Source organism: Numida meleagris, chromosome 6 (genome assembly GCF_002078875.1).
Source record: "Numida meleagris isolate 19003 breed g44 Domestic line chromosome 6, NumMel1.0, whole genome shotgun sequence".
Lineage (NCBI taxonomy): Eukaryota > Metazoa > Chordata > Aves > Galliformes > Numididae > Numida > Numida meleagris.
In genome coordinates this window covers 10339207-10351390 of record NC_034414.1, presented here as the reverse complement: position 1 = coordinate 10351390, position 12184 = coordinate 10339207, and the positions used below count along the sequence as shown (strand labels likewise).

General features: G+C 39.1%; 1 protein-coding gene across 1 annotated transcript in view; it reads left to right on the top strand.

Annotated features, from left to right (window-relative positions):
• Window positions 1-12184, top strand: part of TUB (tubby bipartite transcription factor) — a gene marked incomplete at its 5' end in the record, with an annotated part of 61482 nt that overhangs the window by 33826 nt on the left and 15472 nt on the right. Inside the window, 1 exon segment of the mRNA XM_021403770.1 lies at window positions 2378-2512. Within this exon segment, the coding sequence (XP_021259445.1) occupies window positions 2378-2512 (135 nt within the window).

The window sequence follows — 12184 nt, the reverse complement described above, 5'->3', positions numbered from 1 at the left end:
GATAACATGGTGGGGTTTTGTGATGAAGGCAGTATTTTGGGACTCGATTTGGATTTATTTTAGAGCTAGTGCTTGAAATGTAATGTTACAGGTCTGAAAAAGATCCTTCAGAAACGGGAGATTCTGTGTAAATTTCTTTCACGAACCCACCTGTAATATTGGCACATTTATGGTTTAAATTTTATTTTTCATCCTCCATCACTTATGTTTGAAAGTTCTGTTTACCATATACAGCAGTGATGGTGTATGTTCAAAATAGCTAATGCTTGGAAATTTTGCCTTATAGATTGAATTAATGGGGGTATTTCCTTCTCTGGCCTTTGAAGCACCCATCACTGTACTTACAATCAGATATCTTTTGCTGAAAGTTGTGGGGCAAAATGAATTCAAAAAGCTTTAGGCTTTTTCTTGCTTAATCAAGGGACAGCTGACAAGACAGTGAAGATGAGTCTTTAACTTTTCAATGTACAGTGTCAGAACTTTTCATCCCTTGGTTATTAATCATTGCTTTGGGCCAAGTAGATGATACTTCATCTGAATGAATGAATGTGGCCGTGCTTAAAAGGGAACTGACTGGTCATTGTATGCTGGTCATTTGTAAAGTACTGAAGTTCAATTATAAGGAGAATTATCATCTTTCAAACAATGGAAAGAATGTACCCTCATTTTTATAGACTGACTGAGCTACAAATATAGGACAGATTGCTGGGCTGACCAGTCCTGCCTATTTAAAGACCGTGCAGCAGGGACACTTTGGTTCCCTGCTTAGTTCAAGGCTGCCATGCCTGTGGAAATAGGACGCCATGCTGGCTTGTACGTGCCACTTTCCCTGACACGCTGTGCACTCACTCCCCAGTTCTGTCTTGTTCGTTTCTGCAGTGTTCTGTGATGCTCAGCGAGGAGACTGCGGTCTTGGGATTTGTTTGATAAAGACAGGAGTGAGGAATTGGGCAGTGACAAGTTGTTTATTTGGGCTATTAATCACTCACACCTCTGCCAGTTTCTCCTACATACTCTGTAAAACTTGGACTCTTCCTCTGTGTAATGAAGAGTGTGTGTTTCGTGAGTGCTCCAGATGCTTCCTTGTGCTGTGAATGTGATGCTCTTCATACTGGATTGTATAGACCCGAAGCTTGGGGAGAATTTCCCTCTTCAAAGGGATAACTGGCTATCTGCATGTCGTGGGGCATCACTAGCCCTTCTGGGGCTTTAGGAAGTTTGCTAGGGATGTTTTCACCTAAACTTACATTCAGCCAGTTTGTTGCAGTTAGGTTCCTTTATGGTTTAGTTTGTTTGTTTGTTTTTAAGAGGACAGTTTAGTTTTGGGAGTAATAAAGAAATGGTGGGAGGCCCTAAGAGCCAAGGTGATATTCCTCTGGGATAAACCAGTCACCTCGTAAAGCTGGGGGCTTAACAATAAACAGCAACCAGCAGCTGGTGCCAGCATTTCTTAGTGCCTACCTACAAGTTATTTTGCTCGGGGTGTGAAGTTTGATGATTTCTTTATATATTCTTTATATATTCTTTATATATTTCACAAAGGTGATTACTTTTATGCCTCTCTACCTCAGTGTTACTTGACTTCAGGGCTTGGCCTGGCCGAAAGAAAGAGTTACTGCGTGTGTTGCTCTGCACAGGTTGAAATACTGACCTCAAAGCATGTCATGCTTGTAGAAAGTGATAAAGCCTCTTTTTAATTTGAAAGCAACTAGCAGTATGTGAATTATGCTGACGTTCATAGTTCGTGCCATGCATAATATGCCGAGACTTCTAAAAATTAATTTGTCTGGTACAAACTAGGGGGAGTCTTTACTTTCAGCTTTGTCTATAGTTTCTCCTTTAAGTGCCTGTCTGTCCTACTCATCATACTGTGGTATACACAGTTATGTAAGGTGTGTTTTTTTTTTAAAAAAAGAAAACCAACGATTCCTTGTTTATGGTTTTAGGATTTAGTTTTAAACACAGACACTACAAAGTCTAAATGAAGCTCTTTTGCCTTCATGCTGCCACTGTTTGTGATCAGTCTGGCAGAGTTTAGGATGAGGAAATGTGCTTCCTACAATAGCTCAGCAACACATTAACATTCTGATGTTATTTTTGGCCTGAAAGCTAGCAGCTATTGGAAGGAGGAAAAAAGTTAAGAAGTACATCCCAGTTAAACTAACACTTCCAATTTTTTACTGTAACTTTGCAATTTCTCATTTATTTGAATCTCCTCTTTGCATGAATTATCTGAAATACCAAATTCTGCTATGTCTGCTTACATCTTTGTGCCTTCACAGAATTCTCAGTTCATTCTCTCTTCTCTCTCTCAATTTATTTCTCTCTTCTCTTCCTCTTTTTCTTTTTCATGGGGTACCCTGAATCTCTCAAGCAGTACAGGAGGCCGAACAGGAAGATGTAAAGGTGGTAGTGGATGCCCAAGCTCCGAAATCAACTAAAAAAACCAAGGCAGCATCTGCGAGCTGTCAGACTGGCAGTGCCAGAAAGGAGAAAAAAGGGAAACACAAAGGTTAGCTGCATGCTGCGGAATGTCAGATGTTGAATTGACTGCACCAATACCTTTCCTCTTTTTTGTTGTTGTTGTTTTGTTTAGTTTCTCTGAAAATGAGTGATTTTCTGACAATTGCCTAAAAGTGATTCATTGAAATTTTTATGAGATTGGAAAATGCGGATTACTTGGACCTGTGTGTGTGAAGGAGGGCTGAAATTTGTAAACCACGTCTGTTCCAAAGAAGCATGTTTATTCAAATTGTGGATGAGTAAAAAAGTCCTGATGAAACAGGCATTTTCCTGCAGTGTTAAAGAAATGGGAACCATCCTACACCACTATGATTTTTCTTTCTATCTGCACGCAGCATAATCTGGTGGAACAGCCTTCAATTGCAGTCATTCTGTCTAAGACTCTCACTGAGGTTTAAATGCTGCACAAATTCGAGGTTAAGTGAGCATTTTGAAAATCAAATTTGACAAATCCAAGATAATATCTTCATAGGGATTCTTCAAGTTGTTACTTCATGATTAATCTATCCTAGCTGGTAAACATATGTGAGGTGTTTGCCTGAAAAAAATGCCTGCGATGATTATGGGTAAGATTGGTTAAACATAAAAAAAAAAAAAAAAAAAAGCTATGGATAATGACAGAAGTGTAGGTAATAAGTATGTATAAAAGATTTTTTATGTATGCACAAACATACACAAAGGAGAGATTTTTGTACCATAACATGCAGGGTTTTTTATTTGATGGCAGATGACTAATGAATTTAATAAATACCTTTCCAATAGTTTGCAGTTCTTGGATAAGGCTATTGTAAAACTGTCGTGCCTAGACTGTACTGTATTCCCATCTTGCATTTTTCTGCAGTCTCTCTATTATTTCATAGGTAAGAATGTAGTGTCTGTTCTTGACAACTCTACTTAACGATAATAATGACTAGCACAGGTATTTATTGAGGTCAGAGTATAAGGGCTTATCTACAGGGATTTTTCAGGACCTGAGCCTACCTTATCAAAATCCATTAAACCATATTGCAGCCTAATTCTTGAGATGTGAATCTGCAGCTTCTCTATATCTGTATTCCCTCTGGGACCAGCATAGTCAGGCTTTGAAGGCTGGCCCTGAGTTAGAGAGTTTATTCGATTATTTGTTTGAAAGAAAGATGATGTTTGTCTTGTCAATACCTAAGCTTAAAATAGTAAATAAAAGACAAGGGTAAAATTAACTCTGTGTAAAAATTGTTGCAAAATAAGTGAACAGAAAGCTGATATTTCTGAACTTAACATAAAAAAATAATTCCACAGTAATACAGATGCCAAGTTTTATTCTGAAGTGCATTTTACTGGAGGATAAAGTTTATCTTACTGGTTTAAAGGAAAACCTTCCTAATGCTGTAGTTGAGCACTGTGTGGAGTAATACTTAAATCATTCTTACTGCATAGTCTTGAGGCTCTGTTTCATCTCATAATGCCTGTTTGGGCTGTCTGTGTATGTACAGAACTTAAAATGTTGTTCTGGTCAGATACAGTAGGCTTAATTTGGCAAATCTGCGTTGTGTAACACCGCTGTATGTTTACATTTGCATGTTTTCTAATCAGTTTTCTCATGAGTTCTTGTGCTAAAATAGTCCGTGACTGAATCCACCCAATACAGTTAAAACTGCTGAGGTAGCATGACGTATGCACTGCATGTACATCATGGGGACAGCATGTCTATGCAGCAGCTTTGACAAAAGAAATCTGGGAAGCCCAAGGGCTTAGCAATAGAATGTTGCTTTTGAGGGCAGCTGTGTCAATGTTTCAAGCCCAAGGTAAAGCAGTAGCCTCAGCCCCAGTAGCCAGCATCAAGTTTAAGGTTTTTATCACCTACAGCATGCTTTGTGGCCTGTATGGATGTTGCCCTTTAAGTGTAGAGAGGGAAACAGTGGGGTTTATTTGGGAGACTGTTGGTTGTGTGGTCACCAGAATCTCCAGAATGTCTTCCATTGCTGTCAGCTGCTTGAAAAGAGTTTTGTGTTTGGTTTTGTGTATTATTTGAGGGACGGAGGTGCATCTTGTCCTCTTGTTAACGTTTGAGCAATACAGGTCTGTTCCATGCTGTAACTTTTATATGTCCCATAAGTGAACAGGATGGTTGCTGGGGGGTGAATGCATGTTGCATGGTAAGATAGCCATTTTAAAGGTTTCTGTTAATATTTAGTTATAGTATTACTTTTCTGAGTGCAGCTGAGCTCTTTGTGCTTGAAGAAAAAAAGCCTTTAGACTAGATCCTATGAATAATAAGCCAATTCAGACCAAGAATCATTGAATTATACATGAATAGCTCTTGCAGCTGTAATGTAATGATCCTGCTCTGGTCTTAGATGTGTAATGCCTTTTTAAGTGGCTCAAAGAAGATGAAACTATGATCAGAACAATGTGCTAAAGATAAACGCGAGGGAAGTAGTAGGTTTAATGAGGTTACACTGACACAGGGCAAGAGAAGGATGTGGCTAATTGCTCATGTAGAGCTGGTGGTTGCTCCTGAGTGAGGGTTCACTGCGTTTTGTAATTCTGTGATGGGTAGTATAGCGTTTAGCAACTTTCTCTACATTTGTGCTTACTACTGATGCTTCTCTCATTAAGAGATTATCCCAAATACACTGTGCCTGTTTTTAAAAAGAAACATCATTTCTGTGGGAAGGAGCCTGCAAAGGAGGTAAATTGATTGCATTTTGTAGTTGTATTTCTGAAAAGCTGGCTCTCCAAGTTTACTGTTGGACATCATATTCAATATTGGGAAAAAGGCAAAAAATGAAGCAAATGAGTATGTAAAGTGGTAGAAATAATGGATTGAACTCTAGCTTGATTTTGAATTTTGTGATGCAAAAAAGGGCTATACAAGGATATTAATGAACCCAGTGTACAGTATTACTAGGTAATTCAGCAGAAAAATAATGCAAACAAGTGAAAACAGTTGCAGTTCCAAAGGCACCTTTGGAAAACATGCACCCAGAACAGGATGCAAATACAAGACCAGAGTATCTTTAAATACCAAATACCTGGATTATTCGTTCAGAATTGAGATTATGCAATTGTACGTGGTAGTGTGAAGTGGTGTGGTTGTTGGTTTTTTTATTTGTTTTCTTTTTTCTCAGTGTAGGTTTGTGAACCTACTTCTTTGGCTTTTTGCAGGGAATCATGCAGAAACAAATCAGGAAGATTAAAAGAACCTTTATCAATATCAAAAAAACATGCAAAGCCAGAACATAATTCCAAGTGAAATCTGATATGAAAATTCAGAACTCATTCCACGAGGGTTTGTTTCTAACTGAACCCGTTGTAAATATACCACATTAGGATGTTCTAGGAAACATTGTCTGTACTGCACTTATGAACGTCAGAAAGCAAAGGAGAAGCTCTGACACACAGCACTTTTTCTGGCAGGATAACTGTTTCATGTTTTGATTTTATTTACTTCTTCCATGTTTATTTCCTCTCTTTCACGCCTGTCTGTCTGTTTTGATTTGTGCATCCCGTCCCATTTTTATATGTAACAAGAAACTACGTTAGCGCTGGCCGACTCAGAAAGTAGCACCATTTGTTGGATAAGAAGCATTAGTTCTCACCATAGCACTTACTCTGATAGGAATAAAAGAGTTTATGTAGAGTGGATTTATCTTAGCTTTCCTGTGCATTAAAGAGAAAGGATTGTAGGAGGAACAAATGAGTTTCCACCAAGAAAAGCGCTGCTGTTTCCAGATTTGACAACCCTTCCAAGCTGCAGTTTAGGAACACACAGACTTGGTTGTGATGAAGTCCTGCTACAGTTTTCTGGATTTCATCAAGTTGAATGTAGAGCTTGCTGCTTGAGCACTTCTGTTAGTGACCTGATGTGATGTTAGCAATAGTCCTTCCTTTGACTGAAGTTTAGATTAAGTCACCTCTAGGGGTCCTTTCCTAAAAAAAATTTTTCTTTGCATCCATTTCTTTACGAACAAATACCTTTGTGCTTTTGCATTTGCTTGGGCCCATCTCAATGGATGTGCAGCCCCTAAGAGAACAGATATATGCTGGGAAGTGGCTTAGAAAATATTAACAGCTACAATATACTTAAGGCAAGGTGATCCTAAAAATAGAACAAAAAAAGAGTGGTTTTATACCCCTTTAAGCATTCTCTCCACTGTTCCAGAAGTAAACCTCATTATACTTGGTGGTCTAACTTCCTGATAGTTGCAGATTTCAAAAATATGATCAACTGCAGTTTTTTCTTTTTAACTTAAACATAGATCACTTGAAGCAATAAAAGCAGAAGCGGAGTTTCCTTTCAGCCAAGTTCTTTAAAGGCTGGAAATTCCTTTTGTTTTTGTGTCGGTATAATAAAAATGGATTTTCTGTCTCTGACCTTGGAGTAGGCTAACTGGCTTTTGGAGCTACAACTCTTGAGTTGGTGGAATTGCTGCTCTGCAGTTTGTAATAGCAGCCTTGCTGCTGGCTGCAGCCTTGTGTTATCCACTTGGATGCGCCTTCTGTGTCAGACCAGTGGTTTGTCTAACCTGGTATCTTACCTTTTAAGTCACATTTAAAGAAAGAAATGAAGGAAAGTCTCTAGTGTGTCAACAGCAGAGGAAGGACGTACGTGTTGGAGAACTCTTGTATGCATCTGAGGTTGGAAAATGTGGCTTGAGGTCTTGCTCTTCTACAGACCTCCTGCTTGACCTTGGACATGTTTTCTAGTCTGATACACAAACGGCTTAAGCATATTCTTAACACTTAGTGTATAAGCAATATAGCTAAATTGTGTCTTCAATGCTCTACAAATTGAAAACGAAAATTTTTATATTGTGCAGTTCCTCTTTGCTCAGTAGGGACAGATATAATTGTTTTCTGTGCTAGATGCCTTCCCTGACACATATTCTTGTTTGCCATGTAGTCACTGGGGTCACTTAGTTCTCTCTGGTGATATATTTCTTTTTAGTTTCTTTTATAATTTGCAGATGTCCTCTGAAAAAAATCTTAATTCGCTATAATTGTTATTTTCAAATAATTTAGAAATCTTTTTCTTCATGTTGTCCTCAGTGCAGTAAAGATTCTCTGTAAATAATGACTTAATCATTCTTTTCTATACTTACAAGTCCATGTGAAAGTACCAGTAGGAAATATCATACGCTGACAATCTTTTAACAGCAGAATGTTTGCATGTGTAAATAGGTGAATGAACACAATGCTCATATATTCAGTTTGTTTCTTTTTTGAAGGATCTGGCTATTGGGGATTCATGTAGTATATAATCCAATGCTTAACTAATGGTTTGGAGAACTGACTCACTGCGCTCATGTCTGCAATTTGCTGCTGGGCAGTTGGCCACTTTTTGAATCTTTAACTGATGTATTCAAGACTAGCATTGTGCATTGTCTCTATTGTCAGATAGCAGTATCTCTCCTTGAGTTTGTACTGGTGCTCATCTGTAAGTGGTGGTAGCTTACATCAGCTGCGTCTCTGAGCTCTCCCTGGTCATGCACAGCTGGGTAGGATGTAGGCTCTTTCTCCTCTTTGAACCCACACCCTCCCCCCAGTGAAAGGTGTTATTCTTTCCTGATTATCTCTTGAGCAACTAAATGTTTTGCTTATTATCAGTACCGACTATAAGATTTTAAGTGCTGAGATACAGTTTTCAATACAAGTATTGAAAACAGAATACAGGTTGGAGCTTATAGGATGGAAATGCCAGTGAATGCCAGTTGGTTAGGGGTTTTCCCTGTTTTTTATTTCTAGTAGCTCCAAGTTTCCTCCGAGACACGATGGTGTCAAAGTTTGCCAGAAGGTCGTTACTGAAGGGAGTTGCTTCAGTAACAGGGTTGTTTCAGTCTCTCTCTTTCCTCCCTGCCTCCCTTTGTAGTTGCCTAGAGGGTAATACAAAGAATTCCTTTTCTTCTTAACGGATATTCAAGGACATGTCCATCAGTTTTTCTCTACATTACCCTTGGGAAAAAAAAATGTAGAAAACCCTGCATCCAGCTATAAACACTTTATTTTTGGCACAGCCCACTCAGCTTGTCTTTCCTGACGCTCTTCTTAAACTGGGAAACTTAAAGCTGTAGACATGAATTGTTTGCTTTTATTGCTTGGTGAACCATCCTTCTAGTAGGTGGGTGGAAGGACAAGGAGGCAGTGAGGCAAAGAATGCGAGAACAAAGGGAGAGATCCACCTCAAATATCACAATTGTGCAGGCTTGAAAGTGCTTTCAGAGATCGGGCAGGTGATGTTAAAGCTGCCTTTTGAACTATGACTGAACAAAATATACAGACATCGCCTGATATATATCATGATATATATAAAAGAAATGCGTGTGTGCTTGCATTTAGTACCATTGCATATAACTTCATTGCATATACATAACTACAATAATGCATGCGCACACACACAAATATTACATAGTTAATCCTGTGTTTGCCATGAACCATGCGCAGCATCAAATTTATTTGCTGCTTTTTTTTTTTTTTAATAATATTATAATACTGCAGAGGTTATTTTCTTTTTTCTTCTCTCTGCCTGGCTTCATCTTCCATTCCCTTAAATGGGGTCACCAGCAGAACCATTCGTAATGCTTAATAACACACTCTACCAGTGATGCACACTTCAGAATGCTGGAATTGATTTTTCTTTTCTAAAAGTGTTGCCTGCCAGGGTAGCCTTTGTCCTACTGCCTAATAATACGTGATGTTCCTGACAGCACGGGATGTGAGCACAGATGTTCTGCAGGCATCAGAAAGCAGCAGCCTCAGTGCAGTCTCTGCTGCTGTCAGAGGCATTTCATTTGCTGCAGATATTGATCTGCATGGAAGGAGAATAATTGAGGTGTTTTGTTCCTTTTGAAATGGCTTCTCAAAGTTAGGTTTCGAGCATCCAAAACTTGATAAGGGTCTAGATGTGCACAAGGGATGAACATCTTGTTAAATTCATGAGTGCTTAATGCTTGACATTCTGAATATTATGGTAAGAACTTGACTTTGGGCAGTTGCTTTAAAAAATGATGGTTAATATGAATAAAGCTGTTTCAAGTGCTGCAGTGGATCCAAGCAGCTCTCTGTTTTAGAATACCTTTTCTGTAGTGCTTAACCTGAAATAACTCACAGTCAGCAAAACCACTAGTTTGCTCACTGCCATATTATGCCTGCAGCATTGGGAATTACACTGTTCAACCTACAATTTGTCCCTGCTAGCATACTGTAGCTAAGAATGTATTTGTTGCCCAAATAGGTATGTGAATATTTGGATGTCATTAACTTTTTAAAGTTTCCTTTGTTACTGCTTTTCTCAGCTTCAGTGCTTAGTTCACTGCAGTCGTTTGTTTGCATTTGCTACCTTTCGGTACTGTCAATGACCTGATGAAAATCCTTGCGCTTGTGCTGTAAGGGGCAACAAACAGAAAGTTAAATTTACATTTTCTGTACCTTTCATTATTTTTTTACATTTGTTTTTGACCTTTCTTTGATTTGACTTAGGCTGTGTGAGATTAAAGTGGGGGTATCTGCAACATCCATATCAATCACACTGTATAAGCTAGACTTACGCAGTTTCCTAAGAGAAGTGTCAACAGTGAATATGTTGAAAAGAGGTCTTCTCTGTTTTGGGACTGATGCCTTCCAGTCAAAACTTTGAGAGTTTAAATCATGGCTGGCAAAGCTTGCTGAATAAACACATCTTTGTGTTATGAATTATAAGACTTGTGAAACAGCAATCTGTTTGTCCAGCGAGCTCGAATCCATTCAGACAGCATGCATTTTTGTAAAGCTGCATGCAAGATTTATATTTAGTTTTCAGCAATTTAGTATTTTAGTAACAAAGCGCATGGGGAGCACTTGTGGCTTGGCAGACTGTCCTGGGAAGCAACACCTCCTGAAAGATGAAAGCCAAGGTGAGAGGAGCTCTGTTGTTATGCAGGAAATGGCACGGAAGGCCACAACTAAACTAATGGCACTCCAGGCTTCAAAGGGGAAACTTTCAAAGAATTCGGAATGATTTGAAAAGCGGAGGACAGGAAAACATGCAGAGACATAAAAAGTTCAGTTCCTTTCACTGATCAAAGTTGGAGAGGTGCATTGATGAGGACTGACTTCTGAAAGGACAAGGTACTTGACGGTGTAGAATATCTGTTGCTTAACCGATGGTGTAAAAATAATCAAGTAGCTGGAACTCATTAGGCACGTTCAGACTGAGTCACACGTGTTGGACAGGAAGGGTAATGCACCAGTAGAGCGATGGCCGTGGGGTTGCAATGCATTCTGCATCACACAGACCACATGAAGCTTTATCTTGCCAAGGTGATAGGAGAATTTCCTTCTGCTTTACTTAGAGATCCCAGGGTGGATGGACTGATTGTTTATTTGTTGTTAGTTTTACTGTAACTACACCAGAACTTACAGATTAGTGCAGAATTTGTCAGATAAGGTTCTGCATGACTCAGCAGAGTCAGTAATTCCTTCTGACCTTGAAATCAGACTATGGGAAATGTCAGTCACACCTCCTCTTGTTTTGTCTCTCTCTTTTTCCATCTAACCTGAAAGTTTTTAAATACTTCTGTGGTGTTGCACTGCATCTTGTCAGGTGGTAGCACAGTCAGTGCTGTTGCTGAGGAGGCGGGCCGCTTTTTTTTCCACTTATGCTTTGCACCGTAGTGACAGTGACATCAGGTATGACAGCGTACAGTTAAGCATGCTAATGTATCATCCAGTTGCCTTGCAATACAAGTTGACAGGTACTGGCAAGGAAGGTTGTAATGGTAATCTTGGAGACTTCTGCTACAGATGACAGTCTGAAAACGCCCGAGTCCCTAACAGTTCATTATTAGAGGATTCATTCAGCTCTGTTTGGTCTGAGCAGCAGCATATTCTTTTACTGAGCTAGCTCTTTGTAGTGCCTTTAAAACAAAGCCTTTAGAACAGCAACAGCATAAAGGGTTATGTTATTTACTATATCTGTAAATGGTAATAGTACCTTTTTATTGGCGCAGAAATGCTTTTTTATATAGCTAGTTTAGTAATATATACCAGCACTAAATCTTAGCCAAGAGCTGAAGTATGTTTGCAGACTGATGTTTCAACCCACTGTCCTGAAGAAAGAAGTTAGCTTATGATAAGAACACCCCCTCCTCACTCCATATTTTCATTCTTACATCTTCAGAGGCAAATTACAGCAGTGAAGAGATAAACAGTTTCTGTCTGTCTGTCTGTCACCAGAACTCAGAATGACAGCATGGCTGAGGCTGGAAGGTGCCTCATGGACTGTCTTGTCCTACATCCCTGCTCAGAGCAGGTTGCCCAGGACTTGTGTCCAGTCTGATCTCAAGTATCTCCAGGGATGGAAATTGCAAGGGCTATTTATTGTCTTCATATACTTTCATTCTGATTTTTAACAGTATGGCAGTTTACTGATTTGGTAGGCAAATTTAGGCTGGTTAGTGTGATTTTCTTGTTGTATATGCTGCTAGTTTTGTGAGTGAATTTTCTAGGTTTCTTGGTTCTTAATGGAAGTCTTTTTGTTTCATAGGGAATGAGGCAGAATCTGGGACTCAGATCAGTTTATTTCTGAACGAGTTGTGTACCCCTAGGAGAACTGCATCTGTTATTTGTCTGTCCTCTCCAGTTGATTTCTGTTCAGTTTTCAGTGCATTAGTCTGTTGCTTTAAGGGTGAGGAGGGCAAAAGTG